The sequence below is a fragment of the Cryptomeria japonica genome, chromosome 3 (assembly GCF_030272615.1).
Source record: "Cryptomeria japonica chromosome 3, Sugi_1.0, whole genome shotgun sequence".
In the NCBI taxonomy this organism is placed as follows: domain Eukaryota; kingdom Viridiplantae; phylum Streptophyta; class Pinopsida; order Cupressales; family Cupressaceae; genus Cryptomeria; species Cryptomeria japonica.
In genome coordinates this window covers 661,550,282-661,573,308 of record NC_081407.1, presented here as the reverse complement: position 1 = coordinate 661,573,308, position 23,027 = coordinate 661,550,282, and the positions used below count along the sequence as shown (strand labels likewise).

The window sequence follows — 23,027 nt, the reverse complement described above, 5'->3', positions numbered from 1 at the left end:
GTTAAGCTTCCAAGCAAGGGACCAAGGCTCTAATACCAATTTTTTATTAGGCTGAAATGAATGAAATACTGAGGGTGGGGAGTGAATCAATATTCCCACAAATACAAAAAAATTTCTCAAACTTTAAGCTTGCACAAAAATATCAATCTTCATCAAACAAATTTAATGGATACAAAACAACAAATGTAGAATGACCATGAAGAACACAACCACAAGAGAAACACTATATTTTATACATGGAAAACACAAATAGGAAAAACCATGAATAGTGTTGACTCTCAGTAGAATATAACTAGTTATATGAAGTTTATAAAAGGGGTATCTCACTATCAGGTGGCTCACTGGAAAATTAAAAATTCAGCTCACTACTAGACTACTCACTGTAAGGATACAAAGGAATAAATTCTCTCTGCAACATAAAGGTTGAATCGAAAAGGATTGCATCTTCCAAATGTATGAGATAAGTTCTAAGATTAGGCACAAATTACAATTAACAAACTTTAAAGGAGATCCAGTTAGAGATGTCTTTATAACTATCCTGTAGGAGGTTCGGTGAAGAACTACTGTATCATTGCAACACTATCTGCCTTCACTATCCGCAACTCACACTTTACACATTATTACCTTCACTAATAACTCTCTTTCACATATCTCATGTAATTTCTTAATCTTTTTCTCACACGCAGACATTCATAACATGTTCATTCTACAATATATTAAATATATACTTGAGGACACAAATACAAAATAGTATGTTCGCCAAGCCGAACATGTTATCAAGACACTCATGTTGACCTCTACGAGATCTCTACATGCTTCCCTTTTTCATCCTTCATTTGCCAATGTATATGCCAAGATTACCGGAATGGGGAAGGGTCATCGATACCCAATAATACTGACCCATTAGTACAAAATTAAGCACAACATCTCCAAACTATATAATCCATGCATACCAAGCGTACTGTAACATGAAACTTGAAGAGATACTATGAATTTGACCAAAGAAGCTAATGTCGGGACACATAACTAATAGCAAGATCAATGAGAACTCAAAATTCTTGTAATAGGGATATTCTAGAAATTTCCTAATCACATTACCTCCATCATATTGCATCATAACATTTTTTCATAACAACATCTATCCATTAAAAATAATTCAATAAATTGATTGCATACAACATCCAAACCAATATCCAGACCAATCTGGGCTACATATATTATCTGGTCCTAATCAGATAGCTGGTTTGACATCAATGATAACAATATTCGCACAAGTCTAATACTCTTCCCCCTTTTTCATTGATGGCAAAATATATCCAAAATAAATCTATGTATGACACAACTCCCCCTTAATCATGCAACTCTTCAAATCCAAGAAAACACATTCCTTTCTGTCCCTTTTGACATCAAGGACAAAGGATGCCTTTGATGAAAAAAGAAAAAGAAAAGGAAAAAAAGGACAACTGCAAAATGTCAGAACCTAAATACCACACAAGAACCTTCAACTTCTCTTCTTCAGAAAGATAAATTTGTATTTTTCTTTCAAACGTGGAAGAAGATCTTCCCAAGAATTTTTAATTACATGTCAATTGTTAAATTTTATGCTTGGGTCATGATTGAGGATTTCAAGGGGTCCTATCTAATAGAATGCTACACACGTATGAGGTTAAAATAAATTATTAAGCTATAGGTCACATATAGGAGGGCTCAAGGGGTGAAGATCTAGTTCGCATGTCTTAAGGGGATCATTATAGGATAGCTTTAAAGGATTTTAACATGATTAGATAAATGAAAGCTTAAGGGGTCCTAGTTTATACGATGTCAACTATGACCGGTTCGGCTAAATTGTTAATCTAGAGGTATTTATAAAAAATGTCACTTGCATGCATTGTTAAAGCACATGTTACATATGAAAGAGCATAAGGTATCATATGATCGAACCTATATGTGAAGTATGAAATATTAACAAGAGGTCCTAATTGGTCATCTAATTGTTAAGTACATGTTTTGGTTCTGGTTTTGGTTTTGACGTTCATTTTTATTTTCCTATTCTATGTTTATATGATTATGCAAAGAAAATTATTATACCAAAAAATACAAACTACATAAATTTTAAAACATGCATAGATACAAAATTATAAATTACTTTAATATTCAAACCTAAAACCAATTTTTTTAATTAAAAACAAAGAAAAAAAAATCTTTTCATTTATGATAAAAAAATACATAAATATTAAAAGAAGGGAGAAAAGAAAAAAATATACTTGAAGGGATTTCTAGGTGGCTAACAAAGCTCTCAAATGGATTCTTGAGTCATTCTGACAGTTAAAATGAATTAGATTTCCTTTTTGCAAAAAAAATAATATTTTTTTGAAATAGGACCCTCTTTTGAAATTTTAGGCTCAATATCTCATTTCATTTTTGAGCTCGAGACCCTGAAAGAAAATAGGATCCTAATTCATTTTGGTCAAGATCCCATTGTGTCCTATGCAATTTACAAAAAAATGACCAAGTGTAAAACTTCTTTCTCTTACACGAGCTTCTCTTCTTACTTTTAGGAATGTGTAGCTTATACCATCAAACTCAAGTATCTTGTAGGATCCATTTGGAGCCATCGTAGATCTTTGTCAAGTGTTTAATATTACTTTAGAGGAACCTATCTCTAATACCAATTATTGAACACATCCCAAGAGTCAGAGGAGTGATTCAATCTTGAACAAAAAGTATAATTTTAAGCATAATTCAATACTTTAATAAGAAGACTACCTTCTATGTGCTTTTGAATCATATCTGGAAAATATGAATGTTTCCCTTCAAGAATTAATATGGCCTTGAAGATTTATGAAAGAGTTCCAATTGGATACATGTTAAAGTACCATCTTACTTGAAGTTGTTTTACTCCTCCCAAGAATATTATTTCTAAATAAAAAAAGCATGTTGAAGATCATGAGAACATCACTAAAGGTAATGCACTTCATCATATAATTTTTCTTCCATTTCATCATAAAAAGCACATTGAAGATCATTGGTACATTATATATCAGAATCATAGCCATCACTTTGAAATCCTCTATTTAGTGATTATTTTTTTAGGTGATGCCATTAAGGGGAAGTGTACATGACTCCACCTAGTGGCTAAATCCTAGATATATATAATACCTAATTGTCATAAGACCTTTAGGCATTATATGCTCCAAATTCGAATAAAGCGTTGCCTTAGGTGATGCCATTGAGGGGCACTATGCATGTCAATGACACCACCTAGTGGCTATATCCTATGCGAAACATATCGTAAGTCCTATGAGAATTTTTTTTAAGTCCTACGGGCACATTATTGTAAGTCTTAAGGGAAGATATTTTAAGTCCTACGAGCAAATTATCATGAGTCCTACGTGCAGATGTTTTAAGTCCTATAGGAACATATCATAATTGTAATAGATGTTTTTGTCCTACGAGAACCTTGTATTAAGTCCTACAGGCATATTTTAAACTATTCTCCTCCAGTGTAAATCTTCCACTTGTAAAAGCATTGTATTAATTCCTACAGGCACTATGTAATGGACCTAGGGAGAGGCTAATTTCAGGAGACCGTGGCTCTAATATCATTTTTTTAAGACCTCATAGCATCATTTTTAAAATACTGGGATTATAAATTATGACAAGATGACTTTCATGTATTCCAGAATGCACGATCTTCATGTTGGCATATATTTGTGTCCCTATTTATCACTATTAAAGAAGACCTACGTTACTGGGGTAGTTTTGTTTTTGTTTTATGGAAATTGACATGTGATCCCCTAGTAAGATTAAGGGGGAGTGTTAGACCATAATCATTTTAGGGATCACATCCTTATAACATCTAGATATAATATACTAATATAAGGCTTGAAAAACATATATATAATATTCTCTATAAGAGTATCCCATTTAAAATAATTATAATCTAATAACTATTAGATTATTAATTATTTATGAGTGGGGTTTATTGAAAAGGTTAGACTAGTGAAGCCACCCTTCCTCCTGTATTTAATGAGGTTCTCTCTCATTTGAGAGGTGTGTGAACTTGTAGCCTTGTGGTGAGTTACATCACTATGCACAAGACATATTATTAGTCATGTGGAAGTATTTGAGGACTATCCCGAGGTTCATATAATAGGCTATATTTGTAAGTGTTTTAAATAAATGATGCTTTATGGGGTTTTTTCTACCGAAAAGGGTTTTCCCCATGTATATCTTGTGTAATGTGTACATTTATGCATGTATGTTTGTCATTTCATTTAATTTATGATCTTGTTTATAATGATTAGTATCCTAAGATCCTAATTTCTAACATAATTAAAATTTTAAATCCTTAGTTTTATTGGTAGTAGTGAAAGATAAGACAATAGACACCAATTAATAAGAAAATTCAAACTTCAAATGGAAGGAAAGAACCACATTATCTCATAATATGTGAATAAGTTTACAAATTTATTTTAACGCTCATTACCTAAGGAATCATACTAGCCCCAAAAAGAACTTGTTGTTTAGATTCACTGTATTATGATAAGACACTTGGAAGGACTTGTCAAAGATAAAAAGATATATCAGAGTATGATACATGAATATATGGTTATAATGTATAAGCCTTCACTATTACTACCTTCGATAGTCTCTTTAGAATGTAGATGGTCTTGACATGTTACCTCAAGGAACCATTGAACAATTCAGCTCCGAAACTTTTACCATACATATTGACTGTGTCAAATTTGCATCTTTCATAATCCACACCAATCCAAACTCTTTCAACTGATTTCATCTTTTATTTATATCCTCCACAAGATCTCAAAACTTCAATTAGGCTAGCCAAAATTGGGGACAAGGAATGATTCTAGAATGTCAACCTTAAATACAATAATATGTAAATGTTGTCCAATGTAGGAGATAAAGATGAGCTAAGACAACTTATTTCTCCTTCCAATGCATCATCAATGTTAAAGAACATTGGTCTACATCCTTCCAAGTCAACAATAGGGGAATGTGAAGAACATAACTAGTCAGCGCAAAATACATCCATAACATATCTTCCAAATAAATTTACTCAATGTGAATCAAAATAAGGAATAGTAGGACCAAAAATACAAATAATCACATCCTCCAATGCTAGCATAAACCTCCAAATGCATAGTGTAAGCAAGAGACTAGGTCATATCAGCTAGATAACAATAAATCACACTAAAAACTAAGTGCAAATAATATGTAGCACCAAAGGATAAATTATTGTCATGTAAACCATATAGAGACATTCCATGAACCCTCAAAAAACATACCCATACACTTAATTCATGTTTTCATGCTAAAACAAGCTAGTATAAACAAAACGGATCTCAAGTTCTTTATACCCTAACAGCGAGAAAACCACATTCATTAAATTAAACATTAGGAAACATACTTGTTGTACACATCATCACCTTAAATTTGAATCAAGACACTACATAGAAAATATTAAAATGTCCAAAAAGTCATAGGAGAATAAATATCAATTTAGATAAATGCAAAAAATTATATTAATTAGTCTTGACAACTAATTAAACTACCAACATATTGCATTCAATAGAAACCATTAGCAACAACACTATGGACCTGAAAAGGTAGGAGGGCAATTTCCACAACATAGTATAGAAGAATAAGGCCATAGTATCAAATATGGAGGAATGGAAAAAATTCTCCAAGATAATCTTCAACACACCTCCTTCCTTTTTTACACTTCATCAATTATAAAGAACAATTTTTTTTTTTACACTAGTTGCCTAGTTTGAGGCAACATGTGAGATAAAGCTGCAAGTGTCATATCCAGAAGACAAAAACATCATATCCACTTCATCATCATGATTATAATCCTTATATTAGTTCTTTTAATCATCATATTGATGATTATAATCCTTATCTTAATATGCTATTATCCTTATCTTTGCTTCTTTACCAACACTATTATAACACATCATCACATCATCAACATCATCATCAAGATACTACAACATACAAATTATGGCTTTCAACACCATAAGGGTGGACATCTAGCCATGAACATATTCAATGACAACACACATCTAATAGAACAACCATGAACCATATACACTCTATACTAGTGACAACACATCCTTGAGTGTTAACATCAATGGAGAACATGATAACTACACAATAGACATTGATGACTAGGATCGCCAACCTTCTCCACAATATCGAGGATTGTCATCAATGACAACACCATAGTTTCCCAAAAAAATATGACGAAGCAACTACATTGAAGATGTATATTCTAACACTAATGATGCCATTCTATGAATACTATCTAAAAATCATAATAAACTTACTGAAATTTCTCTATTTCAAGGGATTTTCACTTGATATTCATTTTTTATAAATGAATTCTACCATTATAACATGAGCCTTATTCAATTGAAAGTAATATTTAGGTAAGTAGTTAGTTTTATTTATTGATTTCTTATAATGGGAAAGCAAGGTAGTGTTTACAAGAACCCTTTTGTTACATTAAGCTATATCAAGTCAACTCCCTATAATTATAATCTTTATACTCTTAGAAAAATTCTTCAATTTTACATATTAAGTTATGTAGGTAGCCTATATAATTTTTTTTATGTAGTGGGTTCCTTCAAGGTTATATATCTAAATATTTTTAGAATAAATTCTCATTATCCTTCAAGTCAAGTCACTTAATTTTTATTTATTAATTTATTAATTATAGAAATAAATATATTTAGATACCAAAGCATAAAATAATTAGTTTCATAAATTTTAATGAAGTCAGCTAGTATTAAAGTGTGAAAGTGAATCATTTTGATTTTGTAGTTTACATTGAGGAACATAAAATTGAACTTTAAAATTGTATGATTGATCTGCATAAAAATATTCAATTTTAGGTTAAGGAACAAGTGTATAGGGACTTGGGTCTATAGTAATCTCAATGAGTTGAAATAGTTGTAAATAGAATTAAGATAAAATCAAATACATGAAATGTTCATAAGAGAATTTTAATGTGGATATATTAAAATTTGAGATAGAAACAAACCAAGTGAAGGAGTGTGCCACATTACAATATGTAAGTGAGTTAAATAATTTCATGAAAAATTTCCTAAAAGTAGAAGAAATTTAAAATAGGTATGTAAAATTTAGCATTCCAATTGTTTTTTATTAGGATAAACAAGTTTTGAGGGGACCAGAAACCCATACAGTAGGGTTTGAAGGGACTTGAAACACTCAGATATTTCACGAATCCGAAACCAACAAAGCGACATTGCAGAGCTAACCAGCAGCAAAGCCATAGTCATCCAAAAATGAATAAACATTACAACTCTCATGGCACCAAAGGGAGCAGCCAAAATGAAACAATTGCTAGTGAGACACAAAAGAAAGACAATATAAATTAGGCTGGAAACAACAACAGATCTAAACCACCTTATAGATCTGAGAAATTGAAAATGAGCGTTTAATTGGCACCCCCAGCCCAACATGAGGGTTTTCCCATGCGCCCTTAACTTTTAATAGAATTTCCAGCTCACCAGCAACAAAACTTGAGCCTAAACAAAAACACAAACTGGACAAACTTGGCCCTTGAAAATCACCAGCATCTAGCCTGTCCAAAGCAAAAAACCAAGGGTTTTTCCTACCTCCCTTAACCTTGAGAGAGGGTTTTAAGAGGCTCCCACAACCTGACAGGGTCTGAACATAGCACCCAATACCTTTAGCAATAGAAATAGGCTTTCAAGTGTAACCAACAACATCTAACTCCACCTCAATCGAAGAAAGGTCTCCTCCAACCACCTCCATATCCACCTCCATAGGAGACAAGTTCACGTCAATAAGACTAACCAAAGAAACCTCAATCTGCAAATATAAAAGCATAATAAACCGAGCCATGGACTTGGGGAAGATAGGGATAAACAAACCCTCATCAAAAGGAGAACTAGGGTAAACCCATCAAGTGCAAAAAAAGATCAGTTCCCAAAACCATGAAAAATAAAGATTTTGAAAAGGCTCCCTTAACTTTCTGCTGAAACAAGAAAATAGGGGCTATCATAAATAACTCAAGACCAAAGAAATCCACCCCACAGGTTTCAGTAGGCTCCCCATACCCAAATCTCTTGGTTTTAGGAAGGCAGCCATCCGACAAAACTCCCTGCATCTACTCTCGGGAAGAAAAGATAGACACTACTCCACCTCAATAAGAGTTGGGATCACCTCAATAGAAACCTCAACAAATGACCCGTAAGAGAGAAAACATAGAAAGAAAACGAGAAAGAAAACAAACCCCCAAACGATCACAAAGCCGTGCAGAAAATAGTCATCATCATTCCCATAGATAGGCACGACCCAATCTGGACAAAACCATCGCAAAAGAGACCACTAGGCCGTGATAGAGAACAACACCCCTCCAGCACACCTCTCTGTGCACACCAAACCCAGATAAGAACCAGGCTCTGGATGCACCACCCGGATCCCAAACCTCTCCTCCACGCTAGGAGAGAACAAAAACGGAAGGCGGAGAACAAAGCCCAAAACGAATACCAAAGAGGCACCCAAGACAACCCCTCCACTCCCAATGCACCCCCATCCTCACGAAGCAGAGCAATATACGCCTCCTATCGCAAAGAATGCAAAAGGCTTAGACAACCGAAAAAAGGAGGATCAACACAGGGGGGAAGGGCGTCCCCAAACGAGATCTCCAGCCGCCAAAGGAGCCACTGCCAACACACCAACATGCATCCACACACAAGCCTAGCGCAAAATCAAGCCCGCACAGCCAACCGCATGAGGCAGGAATAGAACACGGGTTATCGTCTCCCCAACCATCTGCGTCACCATCTCCAGGGTCTTCGTCGATGAAACCCTAGCTTGCCCTCTATAGCCCTTGTAAGCAAGATATTTTAAAAGGAGTGAAATAAAAAATATGATATATTTTATTCTAACATTTCCTTTTTATGATATCTTAAATATTATATATGTATATTCATAAACATTACCTAATTTATTAGGATTTAAATTATATTTATTTCATAAATATATAAAAATAAAACAGTAAATACACATTTGATAAATCCTATAAATATGATATCTTCTTGATACTATTCTAAAAGAATACATAGACCTTTTGAGCAGGTTACTTGGTTAATCAAATTAAAATAACATTATTAATCAATATTAGTTTAGAAGAGCTAGTACAATGATAAAATGAAACAACAATATGGAAAATTAAATGTTGATTTGAGAACAGTTATGAAAAATATTTTCATATTACAAGAATTCCACTAAATGAATGTAGTGCACTTAAATCTGATAGCATAGTATTTTTTTAAGATATAGAAATTAAATCTCAGACTATCGTAATTTTTGAATCTTTGGAGGTTTAACATGTCTCTTGCAAACTTAATAACCTATCAGAATGATTTTCAAGCATTATACTATTATAAATTATTTCACTTTTGTTTATATGATATTTTAAAGAAATGTTCATTACATATAGGAATACTTTGAAAATAATGCTACTATGAAAATGTAACAATTAGCCCCATGAACACATACTAAGATGCTTTACAACAGCTAGAATCAAGGATGAGAGCTGATCTAAATTTTCAAATTAAAAAACGAAAGATTTGAATTTTCAAAAACCTAATTATACGTAAAGTAGTATTGCTATTATTATTAGATAACTTATTTGTCATGTCCATATACAATACTATAATGCTTTGAAGATGTGAATATATTGAAGAAGTACCTTGTCTAAGCATGAGAATATCCCTCTACATATACAAGGTTATTATTCCATGGCAATTTTACTTATGTTGATAATTATAATCTTTAGATGATTATTCGTCAATAAGACATGGTCATGGAATTAGGGACAAGAGAGTCACAGAGTTGATATTACTCACGATCAACTTGTCTTGTTTTTCCTCAGAAAATTCGGCATGGTCCCTGTTCCGGCTCACTAGTGAGCTTGTAATTCATTTTCAAGAGCCCTAATTCTAGCTTCTAAAATTAGTTTTACTGACTGTGCTTCATTTTCAGCCGTCTTCCGTGCAGAATGTGTAGATTCCAATTGCTTTTCTAATTCTGCTGTCACAGCTCGCATCCTCTCTTCCATTGCACTCGTGTTCTGTTCCATCTGAAGGCACAAATATCGTTAGAAAATATGGTCTTTCAACAGTATCATATGATTATTTTAAAATAATCCATGAAGAACTTTGGAATGTAAACATATACTTAGATTACCATCTCGTTCAATTGTTTGATTTGATCTGCATACACTTTTTCCTTGTCTTTTATGTGAAATAACTGCGATGTCATCATCTGTATAGACAATAAATAATAATAATGAGTTGAATGCCTCTGGCAATTTCATATAATGTATTCATTTATTCATTTTGACTACAAATATTTAGGGCTAATCGTACCTGAGCTTTAGCGAACAACTCGTTGGAATAAGGCTGATTTCCATTATCAGCAACTATACGGTCCACTTGCTCCAATAATTTAGTTATTTGATTTTCCTTGACTTCTGCCGATGCGCTTTTATGATTGTTGAAAACAACCATTCTTGAATTGCAACGATTTATGATGTTCTGCATGAAGCACAAAGATATTATCATAAATATATGTTAAGTTGTATGTATATCATATCTGTAGCTATTTTTAAGTTTGCCAACTTTTAATGTTTCGGGCATATAAGAGGCATTACATACCAGGGACAACAGAAGGTGGAATGGAGACCAATTAAGCATACCATTTGTCACTGCCACAATGCAACTCTGGCGATCTATAATGTCTTAAAAATCATATAGTTCTGCTAATCTATATACTACGAACCATTTCCAATAGCTATATAACTATGGTGTCAAGTACACACAAATGGATTTCTCTTAGAGTTAAGACTCTCAACGCATGTTAGGGGAGAAAGATTCAGAATATTTTTACGAGGCGTAAATATTTATTGCACGAATAGAGGGTCACAGAAAATGATGCTTGCAGCTACGAATTGTAATTATTATTTTGGGCCTGCAAGCAGACAAATGATAATAGATGACTTTGCTAACATATTGTATCATTGAAAAATGTTCATAAGAGATGGGTGCTTACTTTTATCTTTCAATGAGCTTCAAGGTTGTCTGTATTAAGATTAAGTTGCGTCTGATGAGTGTGTTCTTAGAATGGTTTTCATTTAATAGCCACATCATATAGTTCTCACCCTTGGTGATCCGAAAGAGATATTCTCGATTGCTACTTAGAGTTTAGCCAATGATATGAGAGATGGTGGAGGATCAGAATAAACAACGTCATTCGTTAGCATCGAGTGAAACATTATGAGTAGGTATATGCTACCGTTGCATAAAAGTTACTCATTTAGCTTAGTGATTAAAATAGCCAATGCAACATAATTTTTCATGGTCACTATGAATGGTCAATGCATAAAGTTATTAGTGAAGTTAGAGTCATATTAACTAAAGTATGTGATTTTAAGAAGCAGTACTTCATGGTCCTGCTCTATAAGATGCTATAGAATTCATTAAAAAAAAGGAATTATTTTTCAATTTGGATTTAAAAAAACACAATGTTTTGCATGAAACGATATTTTTCAAAACTTTTATAACTAATTTGAATCAAGAGATGATAACTAATTATAAGTATCAATTGAATGAAACTACATAAACAAGGAAAATAAATTATACTTTTATTATAACATAAATTTAATGTAATATGTAAATGAGTAAGGTTAGAGTTTACAGTTTGTTGTTTTCCAATCTGGAATCTCATACAAGTCTCATCTTATTATGTAGAATGGAGAACATCCTCAAGGTGTTTTACCTCTAAGCACAGATCTAGCGCTCCCCCACACATCTTCATTATTGAAGTGGCTCTACCCCTCATGAGGGTGCAGACATAGAACTAAGTCTAATTGTCATATGAGGTTGGTGTTTAGAACCTGTACGACTCTAGTTTGTCACACACAATAGGTACCTCCTATCTATTATGACCTTCTAACTAGAAAGTGTTTCCAAATCAAACAAACCGATAGATGCATGTAGAACACTGTGCCACATTGGCCAAAGGTTTTATATAATTGTAATCCACATTGAACACGCAATCGTTCTTCACCATCTCACTTGACTTGTTATAACATTAGTCAAGTTCTAATTGACTTGACTTCATTTGATTTAACTAATATGACATGCTAACTCTCCATACTATTAATTGATAATAATAGGTCACATAAGACTCAATTGGATGAAGTTCACATTTAATCAGAGTTGAGTGTGAACTTCATTATATTTCTTAATCTTTAAAGATGTTCTTTCAGGCTAGCTAGTAAGTTACTATTAAAGTTTTTAATGATCCCACTTCTCTAACCTAGCTAGGATTACTTCCTAATCCTCTAGGTAGAGACTCTACACTATTATATATAGGGTCGCCTAAGAGTTACTACTATCATCATGACTCTTATTAGTCACTCTCATTACTTTACTATGCATGCAAGTGGATGCTTCTTGGAATATTGCATCTGTATGTATGTATGTGGATCCCTCACACATACAAGTAGGCACCTTTTGCAAAACACTATATTTATATTCTTTCACTTTATCTCCATGAACCAAAAAAAATCTATTATTGATTAGGTTAAAAACCAACCAAAGGTATTCCAATGCCTTATTAGTTGATTATGGTTCAATAAGTAACAAGTAGTCTTGATCTATTGAATTCTTCGATTCAATTGCAATGAATTATTTACACAAAATAGAGGATGTTTACTTTCCACAAGTGTCAAATCAACCACTTAAGGGTATTAAACAAGTATAATAGACAACAACATTGTCATTCTCAACTTGACTATAGCTAGATATAAAAGAAAACTATGTCAAAGCAAATATTTATATATGAGATTGAATTCATAGTTTATGATTAGATGTTATAGATTTCTTACAGAGCAAAAGAATGATAGAACAGATTAAATTCTTAATAAAAATAGAGATTATGTCTCTTTTAATTCATTCTCATGTTATTTGATAACACTGATTCCTTGAAAGATTAGATTTACTTTTTGAAAAAATAGAATTGCATTAAATACTCTATTATATGGAAGCTTTTCTAGGTAAATAGTCTATATAAATTGTTGCAAATGATTATAATGCCTATATTCAATTTGTAGGAACCAATATTACTATAGATCAATGCATAACTACTTCTAAGAATGCATATAAAAGATCGATAGAGCATAGTATGAAAGGTAATCATCCATGTTTGTTAATTAGATCAACAAGGAAGAGAATGAAATGTTGTTCCTTCCCAGCTAAGTATTGCATTCTCTAAGAACAAGCTATTTAATTTCATTCCCTTTTATCTGTTATTTTCTATTGCTTTTAATGGAATTCATTCTCAACATTATAATAAATGTTTACAAGAATCCACTCAACCTCTACATGACCAAACTCCAAACCAAATTATTTTCAATTGGTAAATCAAGAAATAGTTATCTTGATTGCCATAGTTTCTTGGTATTTCATTTATTTCACATTTTTATTCCTCTATGAAATCAACCACCACCTCCAAGTAATGAATGTTGTGACAAAAATAACACCCCATCTTATTTGGTATGCTTGACCTTAAATATGCATTTACATGGAAACTTCAACATTATGAGTGATTACCACATTTTCTCCCACAACTTCTCTGTATACATACATACATATGTGTGTGTGTGTGTGTGTACATATATATATATATATATATATATATATATATATATATATATATATATATATATATATATATATATATATATATATATATATATATATATATATATATATATATATATATATGTATGTATGTATGTATGTGTATATTTATACATATTCACACATATATGCGTGTGTGTGTATATATATATATATATATATTTGGTTGAGTACTAAGATATCTTCAAGCTCAAAATCATTTGCTGATATCAATTAAAATTCTAATTTAGTGTCGGAAGCTATAAATTTAGTTTTATAGATTATTAACATTGGAAGGATAACTTTGGCTTGACCATTTGGATTTCAAAAGACCTTGCATCTAAACATCATAAAATTGACTAAACCTTAATGAGTGTAGGACAACAAGAAAAACCCTAATAGGTTACTTATTTCATAAATCTTGACAATGATGGCAACTTTGACCTTTTCCTATATTTTTCCCACTCTCCTTGATGATACTCTCCCTCCCTTCTTAGAGGGTGATTAAATTTACTTCATCTACTTATACACACAGATGAAGTTAATCATAATCTTTTTATCGTTCAAAATATCCATATAAAATATCATTAATTTATCAAATTAATATTCATTCATTCTATAAATTTCAACAAACTAATGTTCTTAATAAGCATCAGATAATTATCAATATATCTCTTATATGCAAATAAGCAAGGTGAAATTATCCATGAAGGAGGGGTGTAACATGCCTTAGGCCCACTTATAAAAAACCAAAATTTCTACTCTAACATATAGGTTATTCACCTCTACTTGACTTAGTGGTTGATCTAGAGTCTATAAGGGAAGATAACTCTCCCATTGCACCTGTTGAAGTTGCTATTGCACCATTAGAAGCCCTTAATGTTGTGAGTTGTGTTGGTGAGTGCTCTAAGTCAAATTCAACTACATATTCTTGTAAATGTTCTACTTTTTTTAATATTTCTTATGGTGTGATGACAACTTTTGGTGTCATTGTCTATGGTGGGGTTGCAACTTTAAGTTCAATGGTGTCCACTAGTATATGGGAAACATCTCATGTTTTATCTCATTCCTCCTCTATGATGGTTCTTATGGTGGTTCTTAGTCAAGATATGCTTGACAATGAGAGCTTCATTTCATATAAGGGTTTGGTTTGTAGGTTTAATCCATGGCCATTGATTCTTGAAATTCACAAGTGGATTTCAGACAATTGGGTTACTTGGGTTGAATGTAGGATGGTGATCTAGGAAAAAAATTCTTCCTTAGAATACACATTCACACAGACAATTATCAACATTCTATGCCATGATAATCATTCTTGGATGACCTAAATATTGCAGACCTACTTTACAAAAATAAATGAAGTGAAATTCCAAATGAATACCAACAAACCAAAACATACATGAAATGTCTTTGGGTGGTGTTGATTCTTGTTGAACACCCGGGCAAGTGCAAGGTAATGAGTCACAAATTTGCGGAAGTCCATGCGTTGGAAAATGCGCTTTTATAAATGGGGGCCCGTTTTCAAAAAATGGGGGCCCGTTTATGCTTTGGGCTCCCGAGCCAAAAGGTAACAGGGGTCCGAAGCAAAAAAAAATGGGCCCCCATTTTGTTCTAAAATGGGGGCCCGCTTTTAAACAAAATGGGGGCCTGTTTTTTAGAAACGAGGGCTCATTTTTAAAAACGGGGGCCCGTTTCTAAAAAATGGGGGCTCGTTTTTTAAAAACGGGCCCCCATTTCTAAATCACATTTTTCCCTTTTTTCCACAAGCCGCCCTTGTTTGAAAATGGGGGCCTGTTTTGTGGAAGTTGATTCCACAACCCGCTACTTGGCTCGAGATTAGGCCCGAGATAGGCCTGGGATGGCCACACCTGAGACATGGACCTACAAATTCAAATCTCCATGAATGAAAGAACAAATATGAATTTCAGAAATAGTTTACGCGCCTCTAATCAGAGAATTTTTATACGAAATTAAAACCCATTTCAGATTATACTGTCTAGATTCTAAATATATAAATTTATTTAAAAATTGATTATTTTAACTATTTTTCATTTAATTTATACGAAATTGGGTCCATAAATTTGAAATATTAACTAATTTTGTTAATTTAATAACTTTTTTATTTTGAAGAATTTTGGAAAAAAATTATATGTCATCAATCTACACAAAATTCTTTTGTATTTAAAGAATCAAAAATAAAAAAATGTTAAGTTTACATCAAATTATGTGGGTTGTACACGTCAAATTTTTAAAAAGATAATTACAGCCATTCAAAAATTAATTTTAAAAAAATATTAGAAAAAAGAAAACAAAAAAATATGCTCATCAATCTTCAGTGTGTTACAAACCATTTCCCAAAACGGTTTGAGAAAATAATTTTAATTTTGTCAAAAAGTGTGGGTCGTACACATGCATGGTATGGTCCTGAAACAAGCATTTTTAAAACATAGTTTTCAGAACTCCATTCAAAAAGTTATTTTTTACTATGTGGGTATTAAAATAAATTACATATTTGGAAAGTACACTCAGAGAGCTATCTTTTATATTCTTGACTTTTTCCAAGATTCAATCTTTAAGTGTTTCAAAATTTAAGCTCAAATGAGACAAAATCTGAAAATCAAGGAAAACACTTCCACTTTTTGGCCAAAAAGTGGACTCATCTTCTTGCACTGACCCACCCAACAAGACTGAGAGCAGGGGGAGGGGGGTGAATTAGTCTAAAAATTTAAAATTAATTATTAATAAACTTGTCCAATATGAACACTTTAATCATCAACAAATCAAACAAAATAACAAAAACACTACATATACATGGAAAACCCAACTAGAGAAAAAACATGATGAGAATATTACTTACAATATAATAGAAATGTTTACAACTTTTTAGATTTATATCCAAGGAACACCAACACCTGAAGCACTTATAGAACTAAGGTGCACTACCTTAGGCAAGATACATAGGACTTCTGCAGATAAAGAGTACTTCTTCAAGACAAGATACAAACTGTTGCCGAAGGTCTCACTATCAATAAACAACGAATGAACTAGATAAATTGAAATTGAGAAAGATTATCTTGGTCATGAAATTTTTCTTGAACAGTGTTCAAGTGACCAATAGCATGGCAAACATATCTAACAATCTCCATAGCTACAACACTCCATCTGACAAAATATGTCATCTTCAAATATTTTCCCAACCTATCTTTTGCATCACCGAAAACTCAAATTTCCCTGCAAATAATTTACATCCACTTCTCACACAATTAACTTTTCCATGTATTTTATATATGAGACACAACATTGAATTCCTAAACAAGGGTTAGCTAAGAAAACATAAGTCACCTGGATCTAAAAAACCTTATATTGGTCTAGTCTAGAAGAAAGAGGGAACCAAAAATTATCATAATACATCATCTCGTGAATAATTATACAACTACACATGCTAAAACATATCCCAAAATATGTTATAGAATATAACATGTAGATATAATCAACTAGTCAACCACATAACCACTTCCGATGCAAAATAGTCCATGTGGATCTCCACAAGCCAAAGTGAGATCCAAATAATCAACTTAACACATTTTTCAACACATATTTAGAGAAAAAGAACATGATATACTAAATCACAATGCAATTAAAAACCTAGCCAGATGGCACCAAAAGAGTTTTGAACCATCCTAAATATAGGATGTCACAACTAACACCAAAAGAGTATCTAAACCAAACTCCATCTAGATAAAAAAGGTTTGACATATCATATCGAAAACAATATCCATCCATATAAGTAGGTTTGACATCAATGACAACCATACAAGCTCACGCTTCTGACAGTCTTCCCCTTTTTCACTAATGGCAACACCAATAAGAAAATTCTAATAGACATCGACTGATAATATCACACCAACTCTCTCTCATAATCTCACAACAACTCTCTCCATAATATAACAAAAAAATTCTCCCATAATCTCACAACAACTCTTTCCCCCTTTGACAATAATAACAACGGGTGCATAAATAGAGACATACTAACCACTCACACCACTGCTCCCCTGACCATAGCAACAACATCAATCCAAGAACAAATATAAGCACCAAGTCTCCCTCTAGAAATATGCACCACCAAATTGAATCTATTTGGAAGGAGGAGCAATGACCCCTAAATTTTGTCCAAGATACTCAAAATTATCCTTCACCAAAGCATTTGTAAAAAAACCTACCATCTACTCTGACATAGAAATGCATTCTAGTTTGACTTCTTTCTTAACAACCTTCTCTCTTAAAAAGTGATAACAAATTGAAATGTGTTTAGTCCTTGAATGCATAACTGGAAATTCTTTAAAATGTTATAGCATTGGTATTTTCACACATGATAGGAATACATTCATCATATACAACTCCAATATCCTTAAGATTCTATTTCATCAATAGAAATTGAGAACAACAAGATGTTGCTACAATGTAATCATCTTTAGCAATAGACAATGATATAAATTCTTGTTGTTTCAAGGTGTGCGCCCTTGGTCTCCTTGTTTTGTGCAGCACAATGCTCGAGTTTGTGACATGGCTTAATCACCTCTTGCAGATTCTATAAGTCTAGTGGTTGTATTGGGCATTAACAGGTCAATATTTTCATGCAATGACAACCACACTTGTAACAAGTGGTATCAGAGCTTGGTCAAAATTTCAAACCACTTGCATGCACTAGGGGGGATTTTTGCAAGGTGTGCACCCTTGGTCTCCTTGTATTGTGCAATGCAACACTTAGGTTTGTGACATGGCTTAATCACCTCCTATGGATTCTATAAGTCTAGTGGTTGTATTAGGCATTAACAACTCAATCTTTTGGTGCAACAACAACCACATTTGCAACACTTGTTTCTTACTTGTAGTATCGTAACTTGTTACCAAACAAACTTACAGCTCATGTTTGTGCCCATACTTTAGTGTATCCTATCTTGATCACCTATGTAGGTCCATTTTATTTCCAATCTCTAGTTTTGATGCCATGAATGCCCACTGTAGTAAGGGATATTATCTTATATTTCATGGGTCTAGATGTGACATTAGAAAAGGAACTTCTAGTAGATTATGTGAGAAAGCTATATGTACTAGTCGTAATGTATACTATCTAAAGAATAAATAGAGGAATAACTTGTATGTTGGTGTAGAGAAGTAAATTTTAGTTATGGCACAAAAGGATGGGATATAATAATTTTGACAATATGGTGAAGATTAGTTTTACTCATGTTCTAAGGTATTTACCAAATATTATCATACCTATTGATACTATGTGAAGGGAATGTCATTTGGGAAATAAAATAAAGATTAGATTTAAGAAAATTGAATATAGACCTATGTGGACCTACAAGGGTAAGAGGACTAAATGGTGAAAGGTTTTTTATATTTCTTATTGATAATTATTCTAGAATGCAATAGGTTGATTTCTTGAAATAAAAATGTGAGGAATTTGAAAAGTTCAAATTATTCAAGTCTATTGTTGATAATCAAGTATATGCTAGGAACAAATGTTTAAGGTATAATAGAGGAGGAGAGTTCATATCAAATAAATTTAAAGATTCTATGAGGATCATGGTATTAGAAGACACTTTTATTCTTCTTGGACCCCTCAATAAAATGGAGTTGTAGAGAGGGAAAATAGGATTTTTGTTGAAAAGCCTTGAACTATGATGAAGGTTGCCAACCTACCTATTGTGTACTGGAAAGAAGTCCATATTATTGTTTACAATATCAATAGGGTACAAATAAGAGTGAATTACACAAATATTCCTTATGAGATATGACATAGAAGGCCCATTGTAGTCAAGCATTTTAGAATCATTGGAAACAAGTGCTATATAAGGAAAGATGAGGAAGATCTAGGGAATTTTGATGCTAGATGAGATGAAGGCATATTATTGGGATATTCTGTAAGGAGTAATATGTACCTATGTTACAGCAAGAGTCTAAACAAGATTGTGGAAAGTGAAAATGTAAGACTTAGTGAAGATTGCAATCAGAATGAGAACCGGTGCACCTTAAGTAGAGATAAATATAGAAGTTATTATAATTATTGTAGAAGAGAATGATGCTCCAAACTAAAAATAACAGACAAGTATAGAAGAAAAATAATCTAAATAGAATCTTAAGACACTAGCAAAGTATGTGTAGAAGAATCATCTAGAGGAACAAATCATTAGAGGCAAGAATAAAGAAGTTCAGACAAGAAGACTTGTAGAAACTAGTGAAAAAGAAAAATATGGTTACTTATCTTAGATGGAACCAAAGACATATGCAGAAGATTGAAAAGATGGGAATTGGATTAATGTAATGGAAGAGAAGTTGAATTAGATAGTGAAGAATCAAACATTGAAACTGGTACTTGGATTGGTGGATAAGAGTGTGATAGAAACTAAGAGGGTTTTCTAAAATGAGCTAAATGAAGATGTAAAATTTACAAAGAACAAGGAAATATTTCTTGCATCAAAATAATGATGTTTCTTGTATTTTTTTCTTACAATTACTTTGAAGCATTAGATGGATGCCAAATTAGCATTCTTAAATGGAGAACTTGAAGAAGTGTACATTAAACAACTAGATGGATGTGACCTATCAAAAGATATACACATGGTTTGTAGATTGAAGAAGGCTTTCTTTATGAACTCAAGAAAGCTCCTAGTGCTTGGTATGCAAGGTTGGATAGGTATTTGTTGTGGAAAAAAATAAAGAAAGTTATTATAGATGGAAATATTTATTTCAAAGTTGAAGGTGATAAACTCTTGATTATTGTTTTATATGTTGATGACATTATTATAAACATATAAAACATTCCACACAATTTATCCTCATGTGGTAATCATAAGTATTATATGATTTAAATGGATTTAACTATATATTTATTCATTAATTAATAACTTATTTTATTCTAAAATAATTTCATTTTAAAAATCATTTAGCTTCTTTATATCTTAAACTCATTTTCAAATCCATCCCTAATTTATGTTATTTTTCTCTTTCTTCTCCCATCCACTACACTCACTTGGAGAATGTGGGACAAATATTTATCCATAACTACCTCCTTTATCCCACATTTCTCCCACAATGAACTTTCTTCACTACCTCCTTTATCCCACATTCTCCCACAATGAACTTTCTTTATGAGTATGCCTATAAATTCATTTTCTCCTCTTACATTGAGCTCTTTTGTATCTTTCAATCTAGAGATCCTAATGTTTTTTTTTTTTATGTACGTGAGAAATCATTAGTCACCTTTCAATAAATTTGTTTTGTTCCTTCACAACTTCTTGCGCATTTGCATTTTAAAATCTCAGAGAAAATATGATCAAAGATTGAGATCTTGGAGGATTTTATTTAAATGCATTTGTCTTGTTTATTTTAGTTAGTATTTGTTTCATAGATGTATTTATTAATAATTGTCCATTGTGTGATGTTAGATTGAACACTATGGATTCTTGGCTTATGATTGGGCTTCAAGGGGTTCAAGAAGAGTCTTTCATATCCCTCATCTATAATTATATTTGGTGGAGATTATAATGTATTCAAGAAGTTTGTAGAAGAGATGTAGAAGGAGTTTGAGATGTGTATGATAGCTGAGCTATTATTTTCTCTTCATCTTCAAGTTACTCAATCAAAAAAGGCATTTTTATTTCTCAAACCAAGTATATCAAGGAGATTTTGAATAATTTTGTTACAAATTTTTTTGAACAGTTGCAATCGCTGTGACAACTAGTTGTAAGATAAGTAAGGATAACATATATATTTTTTTTTATTGAAAAAATATAGATCTATGATTGGAGGATTGTTGTATTTGATTGCTTTAAGATTAGATTTTATGTAGGATCTATGTTTTCTTGTAAAATATAAAGCTTATCCTAAAATCACATGATCAAGTAGTGAAGATAATATTCAGATGTTTGAAAGGGACTTTGGATTATGGATTATGGTATGATAAGGATGATAATTTTACCATAAAAGCATATGCAGTTATTGATTGGGCCAGATGTGTAGATGATAAAAGTACAAGTGGAGGTGGATTTATTTATGAGACAATTTTGTCTCTTAGGTAAGTAAGAAACAAGGTTTAGTATCATGATCTAGTATAGAGGAAAAACACATTGCAACAACAACTTGTTCTACTCAATTTATGTGGATGAAGCAAACTCTTAAGGATATCGCGGTAAAGTGTGATGAGGTAATTTCTATTATGTGTGATAATACAAGTTTGATTAGCATTTCAAAGGATATGGTCATGCATTCAAGGACAATTTTTTTTTATCCAATATAATTTCTTAAGAGAGAAGGTTGTAGAGAAGGAAGTCAGATCATTGGAGTATGTACTGAGAAAAAACTAGATTGTAGATATCTTTACTATGGATTTGGCGAAGGATTCCTTTGAGTATCTATAGTATAACTTGGGGGTTATTTCCCTTCCTTATTTACACTAGATATATTAAGATGGTGCATCTATCTAAGGGGGGTATTAAAGTTCAGGTTTTGCTCCTGGATTAATGGGGTTGATTCTCTTAGGGTTCATAGGGAGTATTGTAATTAGTAGAGTTTGGAGGAGTGATCAATAGAGTGGCCTTAATCTTTGATGTCAAAGAGTGAGAGAGTGTATAGAGATATAGTTTGAGAGAAAGATAAGTTGTTTTCTCTTTTATATTGGCACTACAAGTGTTTCCATCAATAACAAAGGGGGTGAATGTTGGAAACTTCAGTTATGTTTAGCTATGTTGCTACTGATGTCAACATATTTTGTTTGTCAAAAATGTTACTATGAGTACTGGGAATTTTGAAGATGGCCTATAAGTGAACGTTTTGGTGTTTTTGTACGGAAGTTAAGGTATTTTTGGAAGGTTGGCATAGTAGAAGTTTTAATATGTAGGAAAGAGCTCTTGATGTCCCAGTGGAAGATTGCTTTACATTAATATAGTATTTGAAGATAATGGAGTTTATTTCTACATATAATATTTATGACCTATGCATGTTTTACTATAAATTTTATACGTAATATATTGCTAAGATGGTATAGTTAGTTGTTATTTTTGATAGTGGCATGTTTATCAAAATTAGTTTAAAGAATTCTTAGCGGATATCTGATAGGTTGTTTTTAGTGTTGCAGCTTGGAGGAAATGATAATTTGGTTTGTGTAGAGTTCGAATTGAGTTTCCTAGTGATAGTTTGATTGGAAAGAGAATTTATGGTGTTCTAAGTTTAGTTTTATCAGTTGGTTGAGTTTCT

General features: G+C 32.3%; 1 protein-coding gene across 2 annotated transcripts in view; it reads right to left on the bottom strand.

The window, feature by feature from the left end:
* Nucleotides 1-9,671: 9,671 nt before the first annotated feature.
* The window catches only part of LOC131068419 (immune-associated nucleotide-binding protein 9-like), a 173,623-nt gene continuing 160,267 nt past the window's right edge, over nucleotides 9,672-23,027 (bottom strand). For both annotated transcript variants that reach the window (XM_059218517.1, XM_059218516.1), the window contains exons 4-6: nucleotides 10,452-10,619; nucleotides 10,270-10,347; nucleotides 9,672-10,162 (exon numbers count right to left, since the gene is read on the bottom strand). In XM_059218517.1, the coding sequence (XP_059074500.1) occupies nucleotides 9,986-10,162; nucleotides 10,270-10,347; nucleotides 10,452-10,619 (423 nt within the window). In that variant the 3' untranslated portion in view covers nucleotides 9,672-9,985. The remainder of the gene's footprint in view (nucleotides 10,163-10,269; nucleotides 10,348-10,451; nucleotides 10,620-23,027) is intronic.